Raw genomic sequence first — 26,444 nt, forward strand, 5'->3', positions numbered from 1 at the left:
CCAGTTATGACAAGTGATAGATCCAAGGTTACCATCAAATCCATTAACATTTTTCCATTTCTAAACCATCCTTAAAGAAAATCATAAATAGGGTCACACCATCCTCATGGTAGTCCAGGAGAGCAACCATGCCATCTGGATTCATGTTTGCACCAATAAAGAACTGACAGTTTTTGAAATTAGCAAGGATGTGCTTGATTTGCTCTGCAGCCCCTGTCATAAATGGTTTTACCCTTTCTGGTCTTTTTTTCTTTTTATTTTTTATTTTTAATTTTTTTTTAACATTTATTTATTTATTTAGTGTGTGTGTGTGTGTGTGTGTGTGTGTGTGGCCAGCTCAGCCCAAAAGGGGGCGCAGCTGGCTGGCATGTGGAGCTGGGGGATCGAACCGTGGTCCCTGTGCTTTGCCAAGCTTGTTCCAAGTAGGTGCTTTAGACCACTGAGCCATCTCTCCAGCCCCCTTTTCTGGTCTTTGTTCTTCAAGTTTGCCTTTAATTGATTTCATATAATCTTTGATGTACTTCCTGTAGGCCTCTTTTGTGAAGCTGGTTTTCTGCAAGTGATGGTTCATTATAATATCTACACCAGTGACTACTGTGCTTTTGGTGCCTTCGCCCTCTGGGCCTTCAGCAGAGGCATTGCCACCAATGAGCGCGTCGTCAGTGGCACCCTCTGTTCTACTCACCATCTTGCCTTCCACCTCCAGGCACAGCCCGTCCGCGATCTCCCGGATCTTGCAAATGTCGGAGAACATCTCATCGTGGCTGATGAGGTCCCGATAGATAATCATGATGATGGCTGAGGGAGATTGCAGCCGCGCAAGCTTAGCAGGAGCCGGAAGCTCAGAGCAAGCGCAGTGCAGCCGGAGCGGCGCTCTGGGAGAAGGGGGGAACGGGCGGAAAAGCTCCCCACTTTAAAAGTTACAACAAATAATCTTTTTTTTTTTTTTTTTTTTTTTTTTTTTTGAGGGACTGGGGATTGAACTCAGGACCTTGTGCTTGCCAGGCAAGCGCTTATTCTACTGAGCTATCTCCCCAGCCCCAAACAAATAATTCTAATCATACCAAATATTATGAAAGATGTCGAGCAACTCGAATACTAGAATTCTCAAGTACTATTGGCAGATATTGGTATGATCCAGCCATTTTGGTAAATAGTTTGGCAATTTCTTCTAAATTGTAAGACCTAGTAATTCTATTTTTTGGTATTTGCCCAAGAGATATGAAAACATTTCAACACAAGCTGTATGTGCACTGTCCACTAGTTACTTTATAATGATCAAAAACTAGAAATAAAATTCCCATCACTAAGGAAATAAATCAACAAATCATAATACACCTGAATAGTATTCAGCAATAAAGAGATAATTTTAGGACAATCAAAGCACTAAAAAAAACCCTCGAAACATTTTACCAAAAGAGGCCAGATTCACAAATGCAGATTATATAAAGCTATGTAAGGTTAGGAACAGGGAAAACCATATTATCTTGTTAGAAATCAAATTAGAATTGTACAGAAGGGAGGTGGTTACTGACTGGCAGGTGTCTGGGAATTTCCTAGATGGGTAAGACATGGGTCATATCTTCATTGCAGGTGGAGGGGTTGACCAATGAAGATTGGCCAAAATTGATGCCTTACCTATCAGTTACAACTTTCGTATCAGTTAAAGATCAGTAAGTATTATTTAGTGAATGGACGCAATTATCTTTTGTGGGTGTGTGAGATGTGTGTTGGGGAAGAATTTAGCATGTTAAGCAAACCCTCTACCTCCAAGCTACTTCCTTAGCCCTTCATGAGGAAGAATATTAAAAGGCACTGGGATTTTAGAAAAGAAAAAAAAAAAAAAAAAGAAAAATGGCGGGGACTGGAAGGGAAGTTCCAAGTACCAGAGACTTTCCCAAGGACTGTACTAGTAGATTCAAGTGAAGGAAAACTTGTAAAACATCTTTACAGAGCGAGGGCAGGGTACCGCGAACGCAGCTGGCAAAGAACTGCGGGCCTCCGAGGACCGCCAGACCTCAGCTCGATCCCACCTCAGCCCCGCCGCGCGCCGAGGCCCCAGGGGTTCCGCGACCCCAGCACCTCCGGCAGCCACAGGGCTACCTCCGCCTCGGGGCCACCTCCGCCTCGGGGCAGTAGCCGGGGCTGGCTGGCGCTCGCCGGCTTCGCGCTGACGTCACGTGCGTGCTGACGTCGCTGGCGGCCGCGGCCTCCGAAGCGGGCTGGGACTCGTGGGGGGGCGCCTAGTTTGATTAGTTTGGGGTCCGCTCCGGGCTTGGCGCTACTTCTGCCGCCCGCCGGGCCCTGCGAGCGGCGCCTCGGGCGGGCCGAGCGGGTCCCGCCCACTCCCGCTGGCGGCTGGGCGGCGCTCGGCGAAAGTTGGCCCCTCGCGGGCGGGAGGGCGGCGGGCGGGCGAGCGGCCGCAGCCATGGAGCCCCGCAGCATGGAGTACTTCAGCGCCCAGGTGCTGCAGAAGGACGTCGGCGGCCGGCTGCAGGTTGGCCAGGAGTTCCTGCTCTACCTCGGCGCCCCCGGCGCCATCCCAGACCTGGAGGAAGACCAGAGCCGCCTGGGCAAGACTGTGGACGCGCTCACCGGCTGGGTGGGCTCCAGCAACTACCGGGTAAGCGGCGGCGGCGGCGGCGGCGGCGGCGGGGCGGGGCACGCCCTCTCCGGCCAGCCCTTTAATCCCGGACGCGAGCGTCTGGCCGGCTGAGCTCCCGAGGTGCGTCCAGAGCCTCGGGAGCACCGGGACCGTGAGGGGAAAAGTGGGGTCCCGGGGCCCGCCCGGTCGGCGAGCCTGCGGTCCCGCGCGAGCCGAGCACTTACTTTCCACCGCGACCAAGTTTTTCCACGTTTATGAAACAATGACAAATTCAGCGGTTCCGTGACACGTTGCGAAGTTATTTGGCACAGGACAGTATCATTTGTTTTTTAAAGGATCACTTGATAACTTTACATACAGTAAAGGGTTTTAAGAGTTTTGATACTGGAGCACACCATACGTTCTCCAGGTTAATTTTAAGACTTAGGGACATTTGGATACGACTTTAAATTGAAATGACATGTCAAATCAGCCCCGGTTTATGTTTTTAAAATCTTACTTAATCTTCTGTTTCTTATTTCGTAATTTTTGTATGTACAAGTTGGAAAGTTGGGATCTTCGTCTCAAATGCATCTTTAGGGCGTAATGAGGCGCGCCTGATTGCGTTTACCATTACATCTAACGAAAGAATGCTGATCTCATATTATTTATTTGCTTTTCCTTTGACTGTAAAGCACCTGAACGTCCTTTATTTATTTTACTACACTTTAAGTCTGACACCGAATTTGAAATCATATATTACTAGATTTAGGTTTTGGTGGAAAAAAAAAAGATGAGGTACAAGAATGAAGGAGTAGTTTTATCTAGAGTCAGTAGTAGGCAGGCTGTCTTGTAGCCACCTAGGGAGACCCGGTAAATAAATATTCAGTAACTATCTTGTTCCTAGTTGTTAGCAGTTACTTTTTCTAGTCTTTTGGTGGCAGTGTTGCTTTAGAATGCTGGTCAGAACCTCCTGTGGATGAAGTGATTTATCTAAGTAATGCAGTATATCCTTATATCCAGCGAATAGATTGTGCTTTGAAGGATTTTTATCTGTACAGAGAACAAACTGTAAATAAGCATATTTCATAATGCAGCTTGTGTGAGTTTTGGAATGGTTAGACTTTTTAAACAGTTTGAGAATTCACCACTTTGATGCTCCATGACATCTTAGCTTTTCATCATTTTTTAACAGTTTGGGAAAAACTGATTTTTACTAATCTTGTATAAAAATATAATAATACTGGGGATTATTTTTTCTTTGGAAAGTAAGCTTACTTTGTAAGAAAGGGCTATATGTACCTATATAACAATTGACTTGATCTTGCAAAATAACGTTGTAAAAAGCTCTGGTAATGTGTGCTTACCTTCTCACATGAAAGGTGATGTGCCACCTTCCTCAGGACTGATGGCAGTGAATTGGCCTTGGGCTGTTTCACTCCTTAGGTAATGCCATCAATAAATGACAGTTGGGTAGTCAATCTTGTGAAAAACACCTGGCTTCTGTGATACTATGGTATTCCAAGTTTTCCATCATTCTTCTGAGATCTGCTTCCATTCAGTGCTGTATTTTTCTTGTAAGTGGCCATTGAGTTAGAATCCTTCACTGCACAGAATTTCCAGGCTCCTCAGTAGATACCCTGGCCTGATAACTTCAGCAACCAGAAGATAACTGTCACCTCTACCTTGTCTGTACTCCTCCTGGTACCTCTGTCTATGTAGCTTACCTTCTTTCCTGTTACACTGAATGAATAACATATGTGCCTAGCTCATGCCAATCCCTCCACATCAGTGTAAGGTCCTTGCCCACTTACTTGCTGTCTGCTTTTTTATTCACTAATTCTTCCCTTTCTACTGAATTTGGTAGTATAAAAACTTCAAACATTAACTTCAAGCATCCCATTGTTAATGAGAAGGCATTCTAATTAATCTATTTGGCTTTTATAAACGGAACTGCCAAGGTGACTTTTTTTTTTTTTTACTCCACATACAGTGAAACATAATTAACTCATAATTAACTCAGGAATTTGTGAACATACAAATGGAATTGTACTTATTAAGTTATACTGAATAAAATACATTTTTTTTCTTTGAATTTGATAATATTTTAGAACTAATCTCTCAGGGCTGGGTAGATAGCTCAGTGGAATAAGTGCTTGCCTGGCAAGCACAAGGTCCTGAGTTCGATCCCTGGTACCACCAAAAAAAAAAAGAATTAGAATTAATCTCTCTTTTCCTAGCAGTACTGGGGATTGAACCCAAGGAGCACCGAGCTGCAGTCTCAACCCATTTTAAAATTTTATTTGAGGCAGAGTCTCACTCAGTTGTCCAGACTGGCCTCAAACTTGCGCACTTCCTGCCTCAGCCTTCCGAGTAGCTGGGATCACAGACATACTGCCTTGCTAGGTTAGTGGCTCAGTAACAGTCATTGTTGTAATACACTTGATTGCTGTCTGTATGCTCATTATTGTTTGTGATGCTGAAGATTCAACCGAGAACAAGCAAAGTCATTCATTCCATCTCCTTTACATCACTTACTATTTCTTGTGCTGCCGATGCAGTAGTGAAAAATGTAAGATAACTTTGTTTTTGTGGCCTTAGATTCTACCGAGGGGAATTAATAGGACAAGTAAATAACATCATTAGTATGTTACATGATAATAAATTGGAGAAAAAACAGTGAAGGCAATAGGAAGTGTTAGGCAGAATTTGGACTCTAGAGTTTAAGTAGTCATTAAAGACCTCATTGTCAGGGTGGCTTACCAAGGATGGGAGGGTGAGACCTCTGTTGTGTTAAAGTATGGTAGGTGGGTTGGGGATTATAATTTAATTGGTAAGGTGCTTTACTAGCATGTGTGAGGCTGCAGTTTCAATCTCCAGCACCTACCCTCTCAGAAAAAAAAAAAAAAAAATTAAAAAGAGGTAGATGGGTGTATAAATTAGATCATATTAAATCAGTACTGTAAAAAAATGAAGATAAGTCTATATTTTGGTTAAAGTAAGGAGACATTTGAGTGCCTATGTTAAACAAATGAACATAACTGTAAATTGCTTCAGGCAGAGGAAGATGCCCTAGTTTGAAGGTCAGAGTTTACATGAGTGAGGTGTTAAGCAAGATGAAGTTGGGGAGATAAGTTGAAACAACCTCATAGGATTTATTCTAAATATAGTAGAATATTAGCATATGGTAGAAGTGGATGTAGCCCTTAGTGAAGAGTGAGCTGTAAAGAAATAACAAGAAGCAGAAACAGGGGCTTGTTTGGTAGTAACGGTAGCACTCTGAGGCAGAAAATTTGGGATGTGATTTGTGGTAGATCTTTTTGGATCTCCTGTTGGATTGAGTCTGAGGGATGAGAGAAACAGGAATTAGGGATAATTACTTTGAGCAATAGGGTAGATGGTGCAGTATACTGAAATGGGAAGACCAAGAGCAGAAGTTGGGTGAAGGAAGTGAAATGTTTGATTTTGACTTACTGGGTTTGAAAATGTTGCTTAAAATCAAAGATGAGGTGTTACATTGACCGTTGGGGTTTTGAGTTTGGTGAAGTCCTATTTGGAGAGAAAAAGCATAAATGTAATATATTTGCTCTGGCATTTGACTTTTGCTAAGGAGTCTTACAATTTCAGGAGTATGAAAAATTGTGAGTGGTATTACTAGTGATAAAAAAATTGTCCCCATAGGATGCTATTAAATATGATAACCACCATTTTAAAGAGTCTTTAGTATTAGGTACTGTCTCAAAGGCTTTTTTGCATTATTTTACTTAATCTCTAGAATGGTTTTAGGAAGTTAGTATTATTTTTTTCCTTTTGTACAAGGGAGACATAAGTATCTTATATTAGGTCATAGACTTGGTAAAAGAGAGGATGAGCCTAGCAAGCATAGGATACTCATATTCCTTTCCTTTTTTTCTACTTTTATAAAGTTTTCAGTATTATTTGTCATCTCTAATTTCACCTTTGTACACCGGGAGGATTAATAGCATTTACATTCTGTCTGCAGTCATAAAACTAAGCTGATGCTAAACATGGAGAAAACAGTAAATAGCATTTATAACTATAGTGCTATGCTAAGTAATGTACTAAGATTTCACATCTTTTCTTGGAATCCAAAAATCACAGCCCCTTTGGCATTCTTGTGGCTTGTACTACCTAACATCAGAATCACTTAAGTTATACTTCCTTTAAATAATTACTTTGTTAAGTACTCTATACCATTTATTAAAATCATTTATTTGTTTTTTTTAAAGGCAGACTATATTTATTGGGGGAAAGAAAGCTCCTGTCCTACAGGAGGGGGGGCCTGAGCAGTTAGTCCCATGGGAAAAAAAATCATTTATTTATTTGATACAGAGTCTCACTATGCAGCTCAGACTCATAGTGATCCTCCTGTCTCAGGCTCCCCAGTGCTGGGAGTACAGGCATAGGCCGCCATACCAGGTTTCAGTGGCTGGCTCAATCCAGGGCTTGCATGGCATGCTGTACAGGGATTGAACCTGGGTCCTTGCACTTGGCAGGCAGGCAGGCCGCTGAGCAATCTCCCCGGCCCTGTATACCATTTTTTTAGCTAGGAAAAAAAAAAAAAAAAGTGAGGTTTACTTATTCATTAGGGTGTGTGGGTCTTGCCCCTTGCTTTTACTCGCCAAAAGAGATGAGCATTTAAAAAATGTTTTTTATTAAAGGCTGGCCAGATAGCTCAGTGGACTAAAGCACCTGCTTAGGCAGAGTAAAGCAGCTGGGGTTCAATCCCCAGGATGCCATGCTGTGCTGGCCCCACCCCTGGGTCGTATTGAGATGGTGAATTGGTTTCAGAGCCTGCCTTCTAAAATCTATAGGTGGTCAAATCCTTTTTAGAAAATACAGTATCTGTATGTAATACCTAATAGAATGTAAATAGCATGTAGAAAGTTATGCTATCTTGTTTGTACGCAGTGATGGGGAGCTTTTTAGAGACAAATGCCCACACTACGCTCCTGAACCTACTGATTTATTGCTAAGTACCAACACTGCAATTAAACCTGAATACTGAGGTTTTAGTTTAGAAAAAAACAACTCATATATTAGCATCATGTGTCTTAAAAGAAAAACAATACACATGCCATATATTTACCACCACTGGCTTAGGTTATAATGACAGGGAAAAAATTCTGCAGTTGTTTAGTCAGATCAAATCAATTTTTTTGTTTTTGTTTTTGTTTTTGTTTTTGAGACAGGGTCTTGCTTTGTAGTACAGGCCTTGAATTCACTATGTAGCCCAGGCTGGCCTTGAACTTCGGGTCATCGTCCTGCTTCAGCATCCCAAGTACTGGTATTACGGGCATGGACCACCACACTTGGGTGGACCTGTTATTATTATTTTTAAATATTTTGTGCCTGAATATAGGTTGGATGAATCTGAGGATGTGGAACCCATGGATAGGGAGGACCCACTGTACTAACATGTGCAAATACGCTAGCCTGAGTAACCAAAAGGACCTAATGATAGTCATGTAGCTATAGCAGAACGTGTGATTGCTGGATTCCCCCACTACCAATTCAGACTGCTGTGGATATGTGGTGGCTGAAGATTCAGACTTCACAAGTGACTTTACTGGTTTTGGGGGTACTGGGAATCAAATTTATGACCTCACACTTGCAGAGCAGGCATTGTGCCACTGAGCTATATCCCCAGTGACATTACTATTGAAGATTTGTGAAATTCTGATCCTCAGTTCTGTGATATACCGACTTAAGAGTTTGACCGTCCCATGTGACATTCATTTCATTAAGTTTAACTCTTTTGTATTCCCTCTTGACTGAGCTGAATATTATCATTAATTATACTATTGTATAGATTCTGAATTCTTTTTTTTTTTTTTTTCATTTGTATGTTTTTGGAACAGGGTCTCACTCACAGCTTAGACTTGTAGTGATCCTCCTGTTTTCAGCCTCCCCAGCACTAATCACAGGTATGCTCCACCATGCCTGGTCTCAGTTGCAGGCTCAGCTTGCTCTGGGGGTGGGGACAGGTCTGGTGTGGCATGGGGGACAGGGTCTTTTTATTTTTATTAGTACATATTTGCAATATGTAATGATTACATTTGTTTTGGGAAGTTTGTACATGTACAGAACACATCTTAATTTTCATCCTTTTACCCTCTTCTCTCTCTCACCCCATTTCTTTGTTCCCTTATCTTTTCAAAAGGTCTGTCTCCCCATTTCCTATTACCTTTTATTTTGCTATTTATGTTTCTATTTTTCATATAAGAGAAACCATACAATATTTAAACTTGTATGCCTGGTTTATTTCACCTAACATGGTCTCAGTGTCATTTATTTTATTTTACTACTAATTACTTAACTTTATCTTTTATGCTAGAGTGTGTATTCTATTATGTGTAAGAACCACGTTTTCTTTATCCATTCCTCTGTTGATGGACATTTAGGCTTCTCCCAAGATTTAGCTAATATGAATTGTGCTGCTATAAATATGGGTATGTATTTACAACTGTAATAAGGTGTCTTTTAATTCTTTAGGGAAGATACCTAGAAGGAGATTAGCTGGGTTGAATGCAGTTTCTAGTTTTAGTTTTTTGAGGGCTCTTCATATTGACTTCCATAGTGGTTGTACTATCTTATATTCCCACCCACAACACAGACAGGTTTCTTGAATCCTTGCACTCTCTCCAGTATTTGTTATTGTTTGATTTCTTGATGACATCTGTTCTTTCTAATGTAAAATGGAATCTTAGGTTTTTTTAAAAAAAATTTAATTGCTCTGATGGCCAGATATGTTAAGAATTTCTTCATATATTTATGGCCATTTTTACTTGTTCTTAGAAGTGTCTGCTTATTCCAGTTGGCCTTGTCCTTTTAGTTCTTTATCCTAGAATAGACATTAGTCCTCTATTAAAGGAATAGCCAACATTTTTTTCCCATTTTGTAGGTTGTTTCTTCACTCTATTGGTTGTCCTTTACTCTCTTGAATGTTTTAAATTTGATATAATCCAATTTGTTAATTCTTGATGTTATTTCTAGTACAATTAGGGTTCTGTTCAGAAAGTCTTTGTCTATATCTATGTATTCAAGAATTTTACCTAAAACCAGTCTAAGTATTTTTGAGGGTACTGGGAATTGAACTCAGGATTCTGTGCTTGCCGAGCAGACACTATGCTTCTGAGCCATATATTTCCCAGCTGTTTTTGTTTTAAAATTTAGATCTTTGATCCACTTCGAGAGATATTCTCTAGTTTAGTCTTCTACATATGTATAGCCAGTTTTCCCAGCACCAGTTGTTAAAAGAGAATATCTTTTCTTCAGATGAATGTGCCTCAGATTGTGTCTGGATCCTCTGTTTTATTGATCTACTTTCTATTTTTGTGACAGTACCATGCTATTTTTTATCATTGTAGCCTTGTAATATAACTTGAATCCCAGGATTGTGATGCCTCCTGCTTTGTTTGGCCCAGGATTGTTTTCGCTACATTGGGTCTCTTCTGGATCCATATGAATTTTAAGATTGTATTTTCAAATTCTGTGAAGAATGCTGTTGGTATTTTGATTGAGATTGCATTAAATCTGTCAGTTTTGTACGTATGGCTACTTTGACAGTATTGGTTGTGCCTGTTCATGAACAGGAGATATCTTTCATTTTTTAATACCTTCTTTGATCTCTATTTTCAGAGTACCACAGTTTTTGTTACAGAAGTCTCTTACTTCCTTGGTTAGGTTAATTCCTAAGTATTTACTTTTTCTTGATGCTGTTAATGGTATTGTTTTCCTAATCTCTTTCGCATTGGTTTCATTATTTGTGTACAGGAATGTTAGTTTGGTGTTTCGATTTTGTATTCTGCTACATTGCTGAGTTTGGCTGTTTAATTTTAAAAGTCTTTTGGTAGAATTTTTGAATCTTCGATGTAAAATAGTTGTCTGCAAATAATGATAATTTCACTTCTTTCTTTTGTATACATCTCCCTTCTATTTTTCTCTTGCTCGTTGCTCTGGCTCATGTTTTGAGTACTATATTGAATAAGAATGGTTATAATAGACATCTTTGCCCTGGTTTTTTTTTAATGTATTTAGTACAGGGTCTACAAGGTCTCACTACACAGATTGGACTCATAGTGATTCTCCTGTTTTCAGCCTTCCAAGGACTGGGATTATAGGCATGCACCACCATGCCCAGTCTCAGTCACCATCTCAACACACCCCAGGGGCAGGGCCAGCACAACATGCTGGGGATTAAACCCCAGCCACTGAGCTCTGCCTAAGCAGGCACTTTAGTCCACCGAAGTATTTGGCTGGCCCTCTTGTCTTGTTTTTTGATCTTGGGCTGGGGAGAGATAGCTGTGTGGTCTAAGCACGTGCCTTACAAGTACAAGGACCTGAGTTCCATCCCTGGTACACTGGCCCCAGAACCCTGGGCATGCTGTGTGGGCCCCAAAACCGGGTGTGGTGGCACATCCCTGCAATCTCGGCCCTGGGGAGGCTAAGACAGGATCACTATAAGTCTGAGCTGTGTAAAGAGGCTGTATCAAAATAGATAAATAAACATCTTAAAAATGTAAATAATACAATATTGGTAGTAGGTTTGTTGTCAATGGCTTTTATCAGATTGTGATAAAGTCCTTCTGTATCTATTTCTTCAGGATTTTCATTATGAATGGATGTTAAATATTGTCAAAAGCTTTTCTCTGAATCTTTTTGAGATGGTCATATGATTTTTGTCTTTGTGTTTGTGGATGTAGTGTATTACATTTATTGATTTGCCTGTGCTGAGCGATCCTTGTACCTCCGGTTTGAAACCTACTTGATCATGGTGTGTGATCTTTTTGATGGTTGTTTACACTTTGCCACTATCTCATTGAGATTTTTTGCAGCTATCCTCATTAAAGAGATTGTCATATAGTTTTCTTTTTCATTTGGATCCTTGTCTGGTTTTGGAATCAAGATTAACACTAGCTTCAAGGAATAAGTTTGACAGTACTCATTCACTTTCAATTTCATTGACGTTTGAGAAGTATGGTTCTGCCTATTCTTTTTTTTTTTTTTTTTTTTTTTCGGAACCAGGGATTGAACTCAGGCCCTTACGCTTGCTAGGCAAGTGCTTATTCCACTGAGCCATCTCCCCAGCCCCAGTTTTGCCTATTCATGAACAGAAGATATCTTTAATTTTTTTATATCCTCTTTGATCTCTATTTTCAGAATATGACAATATTATGTAGTTGGCTTTTGGCTTTTGAGTCTGTCCCAGGATTCTACGTCTTCAATTTATTAGGGACAAAAGGTGTTGCCTGTTTAGTTCAACACCCAGTTCTTTGGTTCTATATTGTGGTGTTATTGCCTTCAGACAATCTCAAGATTTGCATATGAGGAAGAACAACTGATGACAATAACTGTGTTATTTTGGCTAAAGCAATACATTCATTAATAACAGTAGCATCAATCACAGTCTAGAAAATGATGAACTGTGGTAACTATTAATTTGCCACCTTTATCCATAGGAACAGATTTATACTTATATAACAATGTAAAACAAGTAAAAAATTATATATAGCAAATTTCCATTCAGTAGAGTGATTTGTACCTATAGAGGAGAAAATTTAGAAGGAAGAAGAGGAAAAAACCAGAAAATAAAGAAGAGAGAGAGATTAGATACAAGGCAAAGGACAAAAGAAGATTACAAAAGCTTTGGATTTATTGGTGAAGAAGGCAGGCAGGAAAGAAGCAAAAAGCAAAAAATAAGAACAAAACAAAAACTAAAGACATTGTTCACACTCAAAACAAAAATAATCAAGGAAAAACAGAAATAGAAGCAAAAAAAAAAAAAGAAGAAGAAGAAGAAGAGAGAGAGATTTCTCAGTGATTTCAAGCCTGTAGTTATCTTCTTGGGTCTATAGATTAGTGTTCAATTCAGGGTATATCTCTGCTATCACTGATGGACAAAAGACAGACAGAGCCCTGATCCATGACAGATTATCCCAGTAAGCCTGAAATAGGTATAGGGTAAGGTGCCATTCTGGTGCACTCAACTCCTCAGAAGAGTGGGTAGAAGAAGCTGTCCTCTAGTTGTGGAGTTTTGGCCTGAGTTGTTCAGCCTACAGCACTCTGCTGTCTTTTGCTGGCCTGACCTTGGCTGTCTGATCCTAGACATCACCTGTGGTTGTCTGTGGTTGTCTGTCTCCCAGTCACTGTGGGATTTCAACACTAGAGGCCCTGAGATGAAGCCAACCCCTGAGTGTTCTGAGTCATGGGTTCATTTGGACTTTGTTAAAATGGCATCTGGCTAAGCACCCTCAGGCCGGCTGTTGTGGTATACAGCATCCACTGCTTCATTCCTCTGGTGTGTATCTCCATGGAACCCTCTGGAGTCACCCACCCTTACAGTAGCTCTGTAGATTCCATTCTCCCCTCTTAGCCTGGGAGCCGGGGGCCAGGAACTAGGGAAAAAGTGCAGTTTGCCACCTCTTTTTTCTGCTTAGTGGTCTGTCTCTTCACTTTCCTGGGTCTCAGGGATCCACCACCTATCTTCTTTTTTCCCCAAGTTGTTATTTTCCAGTGTCTAGATTCTGACTCTCAGAGAGGTTGATTTGTTGCTGTGTACTGCTCTGCCATCTTCCCGGGTACTGATATTTATAATTTATGATTGCTTTGTATTAACTAAATACACATGGGGCTAATGTACTTCCAGCGAAGATAAAGAAATCTGAACTTTTAATTAATGTATGTAATATTCTCATATGCAATCAACATAGCTTTTTCAAATATTAAAATTAATGGCACTATAAGTATTGCTTCTTTTATGGGCCTCTACTTGTGAACCATTGGCAGTAGAATGTTTGGCTTTGTTGTCTCTGCCTAAGATTTTCTTTCGTATTTCTTTGGAGTGCTGGTGTAGTGTTTGTGAATTTCTTAAGGTTTTTTTGGTCACATAATGTCCTGATTTCTTCCTCAATTTTTTTTTTTAAGTGTATTTAGTACAAGGTCTACAGGGTCTCAATACGTAGATCGGACTCATAGTGATTCTCCTGTTTTCAACCTCCCAAGTGCTGAGATTGTAGGTGCACACCACCATGCCCAGTCTCAGTTGCCCTTTCAGCGCCGCCCCCCCCCAGGGGCGGGGCTGGCACAGCACACCAGGAATTGAACCTCTGCCACTGCTCTCTGCCTAAGCAGGCACTTCAGTCCCATGAGCTATCTGGCCAGCCCATCTCCCTCAATTTTGAAAGACTGTTTTATTTAGTTTGGGTTGAAAGTTGTTTTCTTTTAGGGTTTGAAACCCTTCATTCCAAACTCTCCTAAACATTAAATTCATAGACTTACTATTGGTAATTCTGTTGTAATCCTAGTTTACCTTTAGAAATTATTTTTTTTGCCTTTCTCTGACAGCTTTTAAGGTTTTGTTGGACTTCTATAATTTTGAGCTTTTTTTTTTCTTTGTATTTACTTCGTGTTCTGTAAGCCTCACCTATACATTGAGCTTTTTCTCTATCTTTGCAAAAATTTCTGCTATGGTTTCTATAAATATTTTTATTCCATCTGTATAGTCCTCTAATTTTTCTCTAATTTATTTGCCTTAGGTTAGTATTAACATAAGCTAGTAGTGTTTGTATGATTTTTCTTGTTTTCTCATTTTTAAGCTTTCTTTGAATATATTATGTGTGATTTCATTTTTGTCCCTGATTTCTGAAGTCCTTTTTTCACGTTGGTAAATTCTGCTCTTTCTGAATTCACTAGAATTATTTATCTCTGAAATTTTTGTTTGGTACTATTTTGTGGAGTCTATTTCTGTGGTAAATTTATCATTCATGTTTTGGTCAGCTCTTCTGATTTTTAAAATTTGTTTCTTGTATAAATACATTGGCAAGATTGTTTGATAGTTTCAGTTTTTGGGGGGTCATGTCATCTTTGAGCTAGTTGTGTTTCTTTGCTTCCTCTTCAATCATTTTGTGCAGCTCAGTTACCTGGTGTTTGATTTCCTCTCCATTGGTACTCCTCAGATCTGCTTTGGGAACACTGGGAGTGTTTGGAGGCATTTTTCTTGCTCCTTTTCTCATGTTCCTGTTTTTTGTCTTTTTTGTGCTGATGGTAGGGGTAAAATAAAATGAAGAGAGTTGTCATTGATACGAAGATCTTTTTAGGTAGTTGTTTTCTAGTAGTATCTTCTTGGCTATATTTGGCATGCTTTTTTTTTTTCTTGCATTGATTGATAGATTGACTGATCGATTGAGACATGGTCTTGCTACATATACCTGGCTGGCCTTACTGTGCAGCCTAAGCTAGTGGTGAACTTGGAGTGATCCTGTTGCCTCAGCCTTTTAGTCTGGGACTACAAGCATGTGCCACTATGTTCAACTTTTCAAAAGATATTCAACCTACTCAATTTAATTGGGTTGGGTCCTGTTACTATGTTGTTAGGAAAGAACTTCTACTAGCTATTGCAGTGTCACCTGTACATCAACCAGAAACATTAGGATTTATTATAACTTAACTCTTTGGTCATTACCCCTTACAGATTATATTATACTGCTATTTGTGGTTCATCTGGGATGTGGAGAATGGAAGAAAGCAAGTGAAAAAAGAAGGGATATGCCAGTGGTAGAAGAAATGTTAGTAGGTAAAAAAAAAATAGGATGTCAACTTCATTAGAATTATTTTTTATAGCTGGAGTAAAGAGCTAGTATTGAGGCAGTTTGAGAGAGTGGACAAGAGGAGGCACTACAGAAGGAAAGAAGTGCATTGGAGATGGGGGGAGGCTGTGAGATTGTCAGAACCTGTTAATATATTTGTAGGTAGTTTTGTTTGGTCGCTCTAAGCCCAATTTTATTAAGGATTATCCTGACATGACCTTGAATGATGGTGTTTGAATTATAGCACTAGTTAATTCTTACTCTCTTATGCACTTATTCAGGCCCCTGCTATATGTATTCTGTTAGATACAGGTAGAAAAGAGGGGGAATTCAAGGAAGTGAGGTAATGAGGGAGAGAGAAGAAAAAAGATTAGGGATGGAAGAGAGTCAAAATATAAAAGAGAAGACTAAAACAGGGAGCAGGTCAAAGGGGAAAATCTTGAAAAATAAAGTAAAATAACAAAGCAGTACCGGTAAAGAAACAAGAACTGGAAGAGAAATAAAATAAAACAGAACAAATTGAAAAAAGCAATAAGGCTTATCGAAAATCAAATAAAGTAGCAAGGAATCAATGACTGCAATAATCAAAATAGAAGAAATAAAATAAAAATCCTCAACAGTTATAGCACTAACCCAGAGTTCACATGGGCCCCTTTATACTGGAGTCAGGCTGATTTTTGAGCAGCTGTTTGAAATGTTGAAACCTGTTGCTCCCTCTGAGCCCGTGTTGTGGTTGCAAGCCATACTCTCGACATGACTGTGGATCTTACTGCCTTAGTTGATTTAGGGGTTAAATAATGTGGATGTCTCCCTGCCCACCTTCCCCCCACCCCACTTTCCTTGCCTGTTTGTGGCCAGAAGGGCATCAGCCTAGGTGCCATTCCTATCTCTTCCCACAGGTTCTGTGTATCTTGGTCCCACCCACAGAACCTAGGGGGACAGAAGGGCCTTCTTTGCCATTGCAGGGTGGTAGGCAGATGGTCATGCCATCTTAGGCCTTCTGGTGTTCAGAGAAACAATGGGGGAACACCTGCACTGCTCTGGCTCTGCCATATTGCCTGCCCTCTGACCTAGGCACCAGTCTGTCTCTCCTCTCACAGATCTGCCCTGTTCTCCTTTTTACTCTGTATACATCTGTTTCATTCTCCAGTCTCCATGCTGTGGCAGTCCCCACCTAGGAGGTGCTATGGATTCCCCCCATGGGAGCTCTTTTATAATTGTGAGTAGCAAAGTGAATGTCCTGCAACAAAGTACAGTATTCCTGTTGTATGTGGGGGAAACTATGACTTTTTTTTCTGTTGGGCAAGCTTCTCTTCCACAATCCCTCCATTCTCTGACACTGTGGAGCTATTGTTTTCAGGATGTGGGTGCATGGCTTTTTACTCACCCCCTTTTCCTCCTTACAGCTTCTCTGCATATCCGGGTTGTGTATGTCTCACTCAATGTGCCCCATAAGAAGGAAGGTTTAGAGTAATTGTGAGTCTATTTTATTAGTCAGGCCATTACTGAAGGGGTGATGTCCTCTCTAGTCTGTTTTGTTTTAATTTTTGGAGGAGGCGATGAGGACCCTATGCAGTTCAGGCTGGCTTTAACTCTGTAGCATACCACAGCTGACCCTCCCTCAGTCTGATTCTTGACTTGTGTACTGGGTCTGGAGTAGGGTGTGGGGGTGCTGTGATCCAGGAGTGGTACAGTTTCCCCTCACACATTCCTTAGACACTGAATTTTAGTCCAGCCAGATTTTCTTTTCATTTATCCTCCTGAATCAGGCTTTATCTCTCCATCCCCCCAACTCATATGGTGTCTGTTTTTCTCCAGTACTAATTTGGAGACACTCCCTAAACAGCCATCTTCTTTCCAAGGACTTTGTCTTAGTTACTTTTCTCCTTGCTGGGACAAAATTTTAATTTGTGGGACCAGACACCCACAAATTAAAGAAGGGAATACCTAACACTCACAAATTAAAGGAGATACTTTGGCTTGCAGTTGGTAGAGGCTTTGGTGTATACCTGGTTGGCTCCCAGGCAGGGAAAAGGGGTATATCAGGTAGGAAACTGTGGCCATCAGGAGTAGGAGTGAATGAGATGTGTGTGTGTGTGTGTGTGTGTGTGTGTGTGTGTGTGTATTTCCCTCCCCCCAGGTCCCACCCATAGTATCAGACGTCACCTTCTAACATCACACCCAACTGTAAACCCATCAGTGAACTAATCCACTGTCATGCATCCACCATCCATTCACCTGCCCAAAGCCTCACTTATGAGTATGTGAAGCTTGGGAGAGCATCTCTATATAAGTCATAACAGGTATTAATTTTTTCCTCCCATTCACCACTAACAGGGGCTTTCTCACTATCTTTAAATTTTTTAATTTTATTTTTAAAATCTTTTTTATCTTTAATTTTTAGTTGCTTTGTTTAATCTTTTTTAGAGGGAAACTTTCATTACTTATATAGAAATAAGTGGATATTTTTCTTCAGGTTCTCAGAAGTTGTAGAGTGTTGAGGTTTACTCATTTAACCTGCATGTACAAACCCAATTACTTTATTATACTAATTTTCTTAAAATACACTTTTTTTTTTTTTTTTTTTCCAAATGCTGGGGTTTAAACCTACAGACTTCTACCACTGAGCTACACTCTCAGCCCCACTAATTTTCTTACATACTCTTGAGTAAATTTTGTGGAAAAAAAGTTTGGTAAACCTGTAACTGGTGAAGAAAGGAGCATTGTAGGAGTATCCTTGTTACTAACCCTATAAGCTTTTTTCTGTTCTACCTATGGTGGAAAAATGTTTGTCATTACGAGTTAAGCTCATGTGTTTTCCTAGATGTCAAAAATTTACCTGGACTTCAGACTTTACAAGGAAAGTCTTAGTTGTGATTTTTAAATTAGATGTTATCATTACTATCTCATGTAGTTGTTTAATTCTATTGCTGATTGACAATGTTTCTGAGCTAAACTGTTTGGAAAATTATACATTCTATTCATTTGAAAGTCTGTAGCCAAGGCAACAGCTTGCATGTGACTTTACTGACATCCAATTATTCAAATATGTTCAACGTCTTGTGATACAGAGGTGAAAAAGGTGGGAGATATGGGAGGAGTCTATAGCACGGGGGAGAAGGGGAAGGGAAAGGGAAAAAAGATGGGAGTGGTAAGGTGAGGAGAGAAAATGAAAATGAATAAATGGACAAAAACATCCTAAATTTTAAGTTAACACAAACATTAGATTTTTTAGAGCTTTTAGTTTTTGCCTGTTAGAGTTTGTTATTGCTTCATTTAGGGAGAGATGCTGTACTTTGTTTGTAATGTAAGGAGTGTAAGCAGAGGCATTTAGATTCCTGAAGAAGTGGTGAGGAACAATTCAGAATCTTTAGGTATTTTCTTTTCTTTCTGAAGAGTTTCAGTATTTTACTGCTAAATGTACCTTTAGCCAAAATACAGATTTGGTTGAAAACATACCCTAATGAAACTCAAGAATGTTGTATGTAGCTCCTTACGTAAATCCTGGCATTTGCTGCATGACACTCACCCACCATATTCTTTTGGAATGTGGTTGGCTGTTATTGGATCTTTATTATCCCACATAATTTTTAGAATTAGCTAGTTAGCTTGCATCAGAAAATTGAGATGTTTTATCAGAAATACATTGAATATCATGTTTTTGAGAGGAATTGATGTCTTTGTAATAATAGATCTCTAGCCATAAAAATTGTTTAGGTCTTTGGTATTCTTTAATGTCTTCTGTAAAATTTATTTTCTCCATATAGGATTTGTTTGTTTGTTTGTTTCAAACTCCCAGTGATCCTCTTGCCTCAGCATCCCAAGGGCTGGGACTATAGGTATGCACCACTCTCCTCTTTCTCCAAATAGGTTTTATGCACATTTTTGTTAGATTTACTTTTTGGTAATTTACATTTTTAGAGCGTATTATAAATTCTATTTGTTTTTATAGTTATATTTTCTGACATTTGTTATATTGATTTTCATAGCCAGCCTACTCATAATTAAATTTTCTTATGCAGTTTTTGTTTTTTTCCCACTAGTTTTACTATATGTATAATAATAACAAGGAAAGATGACAATTTTACTTCTTCTGGTGCTTTAGTTTTGCTTAGTTTTAGTGTGTTGGTCCTGGTCCATAGAATGAGGATGAATAAATGAGTCTGGGCATCCCTCTGTTGTTCTTGGGCTTAAAGAGCATTTTCTAATATTTTACCATTGGGAATCATTATTACTGTAATTTTTAAGCTTATTATGGATGACTTTGAACATACATAAATATAGATACTAAGGTGAATTCAGCTGCAGAGATCATCAATGCAAGGCTAATTCCACTAATTACTTTTGTCATCAGTTATAGATGTCATATTGTTGTATCTTTAAGACTTTGTAGTTAGTTTAGTCCATGTCTCAAGGGCAATTACTCTTTACAAAGATATTTGTCTGGGTGTGATGGCATATGCCATGACTTCGTGGGCTCAGACAGGATGATTGTGGGTTTGAGGCTAGCCTTGGCTACTTAATAAGACAGCTTAGGGAGGCCCTTTCTCAACTCCCCAAATATTAACATAACCTCAATGTCATTACTGCAGTAAGAAAAACAAGAATTCTTTCATATTAAATACACACTTAAAAATGAGCAAGCTCTCAGGAGGCTGAAGCAGGAGGATTTTCACAAGTTCAAGGTCAGCCTGAACTACATAGCAAGACCCTTCTCAAAAAAACAAATAAAAAAGAGCAGGCCAGGAGTGGTAGCACATACCTGTAGTAGAACTTGGGAAGACACTTAAGCCTCGGACTTAGAGACAAGTATAGTAAAATGTATCTCAGAAAACAAAACAAAACAAAAAACAAAAGCAGCAGAAGAACTGAATAGATATTTTTTTAAAGAAGACATAGATGATGAGGCATGATGGCATTTTATACTTATAATCCTAGCTGCTCAGAAGGCTTACATGGGAGGATCACACGTTTAAGGGCAGTTTTATTAGACCCTAATGCAAAAAGTGTTATGATATAGCTTAGTAGTTTCTTGCTCAGCACAATAGTTTGGGTTTTTGCCTGCATTCCCAGTATCTCACACACATGCACACATATGCAAAGACATAAAGGGGTAATAGGTATATGAAAAAATGATATTAAGGATTAACAAGGAAATGTAAATAAAAATTACACTAAGATAGTACCTCATACCTACAAAAATGCCTATTATCAAGTAGTCAAAAACCATAAAGTGTGGTGAGGATGTAGTGAAGGGGGAACTCTTCTTTTTTATTCATCTATTTTTTATTTTAAATTTGTTTTGAAACTTTTTTTTTTGAAAGGGGAACATCTCTCATACCTGACACCCAAAGTTAAAGGAGGAAAGGTTTATTGTAGTTCACTGTTGGTGAGAATGTAAGTTAGTAGAGCTTATAGAAAACAACATAGAGGCTCTTCAGAAAACTAAGAATAGATCTGCCAAATTTTGTTAGATTTAGTTTTTGATAATTTACATACTTTCGTATGTTTTTGAGAGATTTAGAAATCCCACTTCTGAGTATATATCTAAAGAAACCAAATCACTATTTTAGCCAAAAATGATAGTGCATGCCTATAATCTCAGCACTTGGGAGGCTGCGAACAGGAGGATTTTAAGTGCTAGGCCAGCCTGGGCTAACTGTTGAGTTCAGTGCTGCCTTGGATTATGTAGACCTTAACTCATAACAGCAACATCAGCAAAAAAATTACTATCCTAGAGATATTTGTCCTGTCATATTTATTGAAGCGTTATTCGCAGTAGTCAAGATATGAAAATTACCAGTGTTTACTGACAGATGAATGAATAAAGTAAAAGTGATATGCACAGCCTTAAAAAAAGGGGGAAATGCTATCATTTGTGGCAATGTAGGTCAACCTAGAGGAGATATCATGCTAAGGAAAGTGAGCTCAATGAACAAAGACAAATACTGCATGATTTTACTGTCTTCTTTTCTTGTTATTGAGACAAAATACCTGACACCCAAAGGAGGAAAAGTTTATTATAGCTCACAGTTTGTACAGGTTTCAGTTCATAGTTGGCTGACCCCAAGACAGGGTGACATGACAGGGGCAGCACAGAGGAGAAATAGTTCATTGTGGAAAGAAGGCAGCAAAGCAGTGAAGAAGCAGCCAGTGTCAGTAGCAGCCCTCTTTATGTCCCTAACAGGGTGGGTAGCATTTGCCTCCACGGTGGACCTTCCCATTATCTACACTCAGAACTATGCCGAAGCAATCAGTGGTCTAATGTAGTAATCACACACCCTTAATCCAGCATCACATACTTAGATCTGGCCACCTCTGAAAGCCTCATCTATGACTGCATGAAGCGTTGGGGGGGCACATCTAGACACAAGCCATAGCACTTATCTTTATGTGGAATCAGAAAGACGTCAAACTCAGAGTATTAGAAAATAAAATGGCAGTTACTAGGGAGAAAATAAGATATTAGTCAAAAGGTCTATGCTTTGAGTTATAAGATGAATTAAGTTCTGGAAGCAACATGTAGCGTGGGACTAGAGTTGATGTATTGTATACTTGAAATTTGCTGAGAATAGATCTTATGTTTTCACCTCAAAGAAACAAAACAAACAAACAAAAAAACAGGAAAAAGGGAAAAGACTTGTGAAAACACCACCACCACCACCACAAAAAGCAAACAAAACAAAACAAAAACTTGAGATACATTGGGCCTAGGATAATCTAAACTATTTTCTCCTACCTGCAAAGTCCCTTTTATCATGTATACTTAAAAGTTTCTGGGAGTTAGGATGTGAACACCTTTAGGAAATAATTATTCTGCTGCCAGAGTTAATGTTTATTAACTACAGTTCTGATTGTAAAGATTCTTGGAATTTTATTTGTGGAAAATTCTTCAAAATCTGAATCTTGCTGATTTTATTCCTATAATGATTCTTGGATATTTTTTCTTTATTGCATATTCATTGTATTACTAATATAGTTGGATTGGGTTTGAAACCTAATCAGATCCAAGTCCATCCCACCTGCTTTTTGGGATCAAGACTTTTATAGGTAATGCTCTCCATCCATCAGGAGGTAGATAAAGTCTTAGTTCCTTTTTTTCTGATTTTAGCAGGCATTAGTGTTTAATGTCTAGATGTATTAATTCATTAGGAAAATGGTGATATTCTATTCTTCCATATGTTCATTTATTAACTGATATACTGTACTTTTATAAAGACAATTTCTTTCATTTATATCTGTTTACTCAGTGTTACAAGTTTATATAGAATGGCAGATACATCTGTACGATTCTTTTATTTACTAATTGTAAAAATAATAAGGTTTACTAGCATCCTGGAACTTATGTTCTTTCTGTTTCATCCTCCTTTCTGGGGTTATAGTAGCATGCCACAGTGCCTGGCTCAAGACTACAGTTTTTTACTTTTTCTTATCTTATTAAGAACAATATGAGTTTTAAAAACAGTAAACAGTTCATTTTTTTTTTTTTTTTTGCAGTTTTGTTTTTGTTTGTGTGTAACAGCGGAGTGATGTAGTCTAATTACTGTGCCACTTGGAATAGGTTTTTATGTGGTTATGTGATTAACTGGATATAAACTTATTCAATTATTTTATTCTTTTTTTTTAAAAGTAGTTTTAGGGAGGGCCAGCCAGATAGCTCAGTGGACTAAAATTCCTGTTTAGGCAGAGCGCGGGGCCTGGGGTTCGATCCCCAGCATGCCATGCTGAGATGGTGATGAGACTGGGCGTGGTGGCGCATGCCTGTAATCCCAGTGCTTGGGAGGCTGAAACAGGAGGATCAGGCCTGGGAGAAGGCTCAGTGGAATAAGCGCTTCACTGGCAAGCGCAAGGGTCTGAGTTCAATCCCTGGTTCTGCAAAAAAAAAAAAAAAAAGAAACAGGAGGATCACTACAAGTCCAATCTGTGAACTAAAATACATTTTTTTTTAAAAAGTAGTTTTAGGTTTTACAGTTATATCTCTTCCATTTTTTAGTTTTTGTAAATTATTTAATGTATAGGTTGAAGTTCATGTTTTCGATATGTAGATGTCCAAGTACAGCATCATTTGTTGTAAAACATTTTTCTTCATTGGATTGTTTTTGCACAGTTGTTAGATACTAGTCAGTTCTGTTGATTTGTGTGTGTTGATAATTGTAACTTCATGTTAATTCTTGAAATCAGGTAATTTGAATTTAACTTTTTTGTCTTATTTAATATTGGTATAGACATTCTGTTGCAAGATCAGCTTGTCAATTTCTGCACAAACTGCTGGGAATTTGATTTTCCAATCAGATTTACTGAAAATTCTTGAAGCTGGTGGTGCATTCCTCTAATGCATTCCAGCACTCAGGAGGCTAAGGCTAAGGCACTAGGAGTTCAAGGCCAGTTTGAGATACATAGTGAGTTCAAGGCCAGCCTGAATTATATACCCTGTCTCAAAAAAAAAAAAAAGAAAAAAGAAAAAAAGTGAGCTTTAGAGCCTTTCTGATACTGCGTCCTCTAATCCATGAACTTACTATATCTATTTGTTTAGTTCTTCCATCACTTTCATTAGCATTCTGTAATTTTGCCTTTAGATGTTGTACAGTTGTTAAATTTATATCTTCAGAATTTTGCATGTTTTATTAATGCTATTTTAATGTATTTCAACTCCCAGTTATTGAATACTAATATTTCGAAACAGTTGTTTTTTCTCCTTTCTAGTGACCTTTTATCCTATGATTTTGCTAAACTTACTAGTTATATTTGCTTTAATGTCAGTTATTGTTTAGATTGATTACATATATATATTTTAGTTTTTAATATTTATGTAAATTTTACCTGTTTTATAAGTTATGTAGTATAGATCTCTTTCTGTTGTCATATACTATTTTTCCGAAGATGTTCTTTTAACATTTCCTGTAATACAGATGTAGTGTAATGAATTGTCACATTTTGTATTTGGAAAAAAGTCTTTATTTCTTCTTTATTTTTGAAAGATGTTTTTATGAGGTATAGAAATTTGAGTCAGAATTTTTTTCAGTTCTATAAAGATATTTCTCCATAGTCTCCAGATTTATATGCTTTTTGGCAGGAAGCTTGCTGCATTTATTTATTTATTTTTCTTTTCATTGAAAAATTTCCTTTCTTTTGGTTTTAACACTTTGAATGTCACGTTTTGGAATTTATTGAAATTTTTATTTCTCAGGTTCTCTGAGACTCTTAGATGATTTGATGCTTTTTGATATTTTGATTTTAGCAATGTTTTCATTTGTCTCCAAATATTTCTTCCACCTTGTTATTTTATTTTCCTTTAGAATTTTGATGTATTAAACAATTTGATACTGTCCCAGTGTTGTTAAATACTTTAGCTCTTTTCTCTCCCAGTTTCTTCCATTTTAATGTTTGATTTGGGTATTTTCTGTCAACTTCTTATCAAATTCACTGATTTTTCTCTATGGTAAATCTGCTGATGAGTCCATTGAGAGGTGCCCAGTATCCTTACTGAGAGGTGGAACCCAGAAATGCCAAGTTCTGTCCCCGGCCCTTTTATTTTGAGATAGGGCCTTATTAACTTGCCCATTCTAGTTTCATGTTTGTGATCCTCCTGCTTCAACCTCAGCTGAGATTACAGGTGTCTCCACATTACCCAGCCAAAGTTATTCTTGATCTCTTTTATCACTTTAAAAAAATACATTTAAATTTTTTTATCATTAGTATTTGACTCTTTTGGATTTTCATCTCTGTGCTGGTGAGATCATGCCTTTTTGTGATATTTTAACTAGAGCCTATAGCTCATTAATGATTATCCTTACTTTAAACTCTATGGTGGTTTAGCCTATGGATTATATATTTTGTTTTGTTGATTGCTTTGCCCTTGACATTGAGATACCCCCCCACCCCTATTGCTCTTACTGCATCTCATAATTTTTAGTTGGAAGCTTGACAGTGTTTAGGAAATTTAAGACTAAGTTAAACGATATTTATGTTTCAAATGGCATGGTTTTTCTACTAAACTTACAGTGTTGAGCTATGTAATCAGTCTAGTCAGTAGTTGGAAGTTAGGTGTGTCTGTTGTGGTGGCTGCAGTTACCTTTATTTCAAATTTGCTTCAAGTTCCTGTTAACTTACTTGCTTAGTTTGATGTAAGGTTTTCCTTACTGTTTTCTGCTTCACCCTGTACTTTAGACCTTTCCTGTTCTGTGTTTCACAAGGGGCTTTTCCCGTGTGCCTGCTCTTTCCCCTTCTTATTTTCATGCTTGCTAGCCTGGTTGTGAGGAATGGGGTCGTTTTCTTATTTTTCTAGTCCAGTTTCAGTCTTGGGAGGCTCTTTCTTCTTGAGTCTTGGGTGAGGTTTTATCCAAGATTTTACTCCTTCCCACCTGAAACCTTTTAATTATTGATGATCAAGATGACTTTTTTTTTTTTGGTGCCCTCTACTTATTTGGTGCCCTCTACTTAGAAAGAGGACTTTTAGTCTTTTTTGTTTTGTCAGCAGCACTGAGTTTACCTGTGTTGAAGGGATAATAGTGTTTGATTTCCCTTCCTCATTACTTTAGATTTTTATTTTTCAAAGGACAAATGTGGTATACATTTGTGGCATTTGTGCCTTTTTGAAACAGGCAGCTGCTCTCTCCTCCCACTTCCATGCCAAGAGGTATTTTCTCCATTCTTCTTCTCATTCCTGTGTTAACTATGAGTTTGGAGGTTTGTTGAGAAAGAACTTGCAAGTGGGTGCAAACTAGAGTATACAAATTGGTGGACTTCCTTTTATTTGTAGCTACTAGAAACTGTATTTTCATATTAGCCTACACTTAACTATTAATGATTTGTTAAATGCAATTGAATTCATGCCCAGTTGAATTAGAGCTTCAGTTCCCTCCTGTCTTCTGTCATTTGATTTACTACTTGTGTCCAGTATCTTTTTTCATTTTTATATTTCAGGGTAGCTGGTTATTTTACAATCTCAGCTTTTAGATACAGTCAAGAAAAGTTGTGATTTTGTGTGTTGTTGTGTTGTGCTTTTTTAAAAAATAATTTTATTGATAATCAAATAGCAGTGAGACAGTTTCAAAACCAATTACTAGCACAGTTTCAATAATTAATACATTGCATATTGTTGTCTTAGTGGTTATTCATTGTACAAGATGCAGATATGATATCCTGTCTACAAACACTATTAGAACAAATCTACTTATTGAATTAAGAGAATGCAGCTGTACATCTATCCTATTTTGAGTATACAGATACAACATGGTCATTTGTATGCCCTT

At 38.4% G+C, this 26,444-nt stretch overlaps 1 protein-coding gene across 11 annotated transcripts in view; it reads left to right on the forward strand.

Annotated features, from left to right (window-relative positions):
* The first annotated feature begins 2,221 nt into the window (after positions 1-2,221).
* The window catches only part of Clasp2 (cytoplasmic linker associated protein 2), a 203,474-nt gene continuing 179,251 nt past the window's right edge, over positions 2,222-26,444 (forward strand). For 9 of the 11 annotated variants that reach the window (XM_023719721.1, XM_023719726.1, XM_023719724.1 and 6 more), the window contains exon 1: positions 2,223-2,623. In XM_023719721.1, coding sequence (XP_023575489.1) covers positions 2,429-2,623 — 195 coding nt within the window. In that variant the 5' untranslated portion in view covers positions 2,223-2,428. Of the gene's footprint in view, positions 2,624-26,444 lie in introns of all 11 variants that reach the window. The other 2 variants (XM_023719722.1, XM_023719727.1) reach the window with 1 other exon arrangement.

Source organism: Octodon degus, unplaced genomic scaffold (genome assembly GCF_000260255.1).
Source record: "Octodon degus isolate 3935 unplaced genomic scaffold, OctDeg1.0 scaffold00071, whole genome shotgun sequence".
Taxonomy (NCBI): Eukaryota; Metazoa; Chordata; class Mammalia; order Rodentia; family Octodontidae; genus Octodon; species Octodon degus.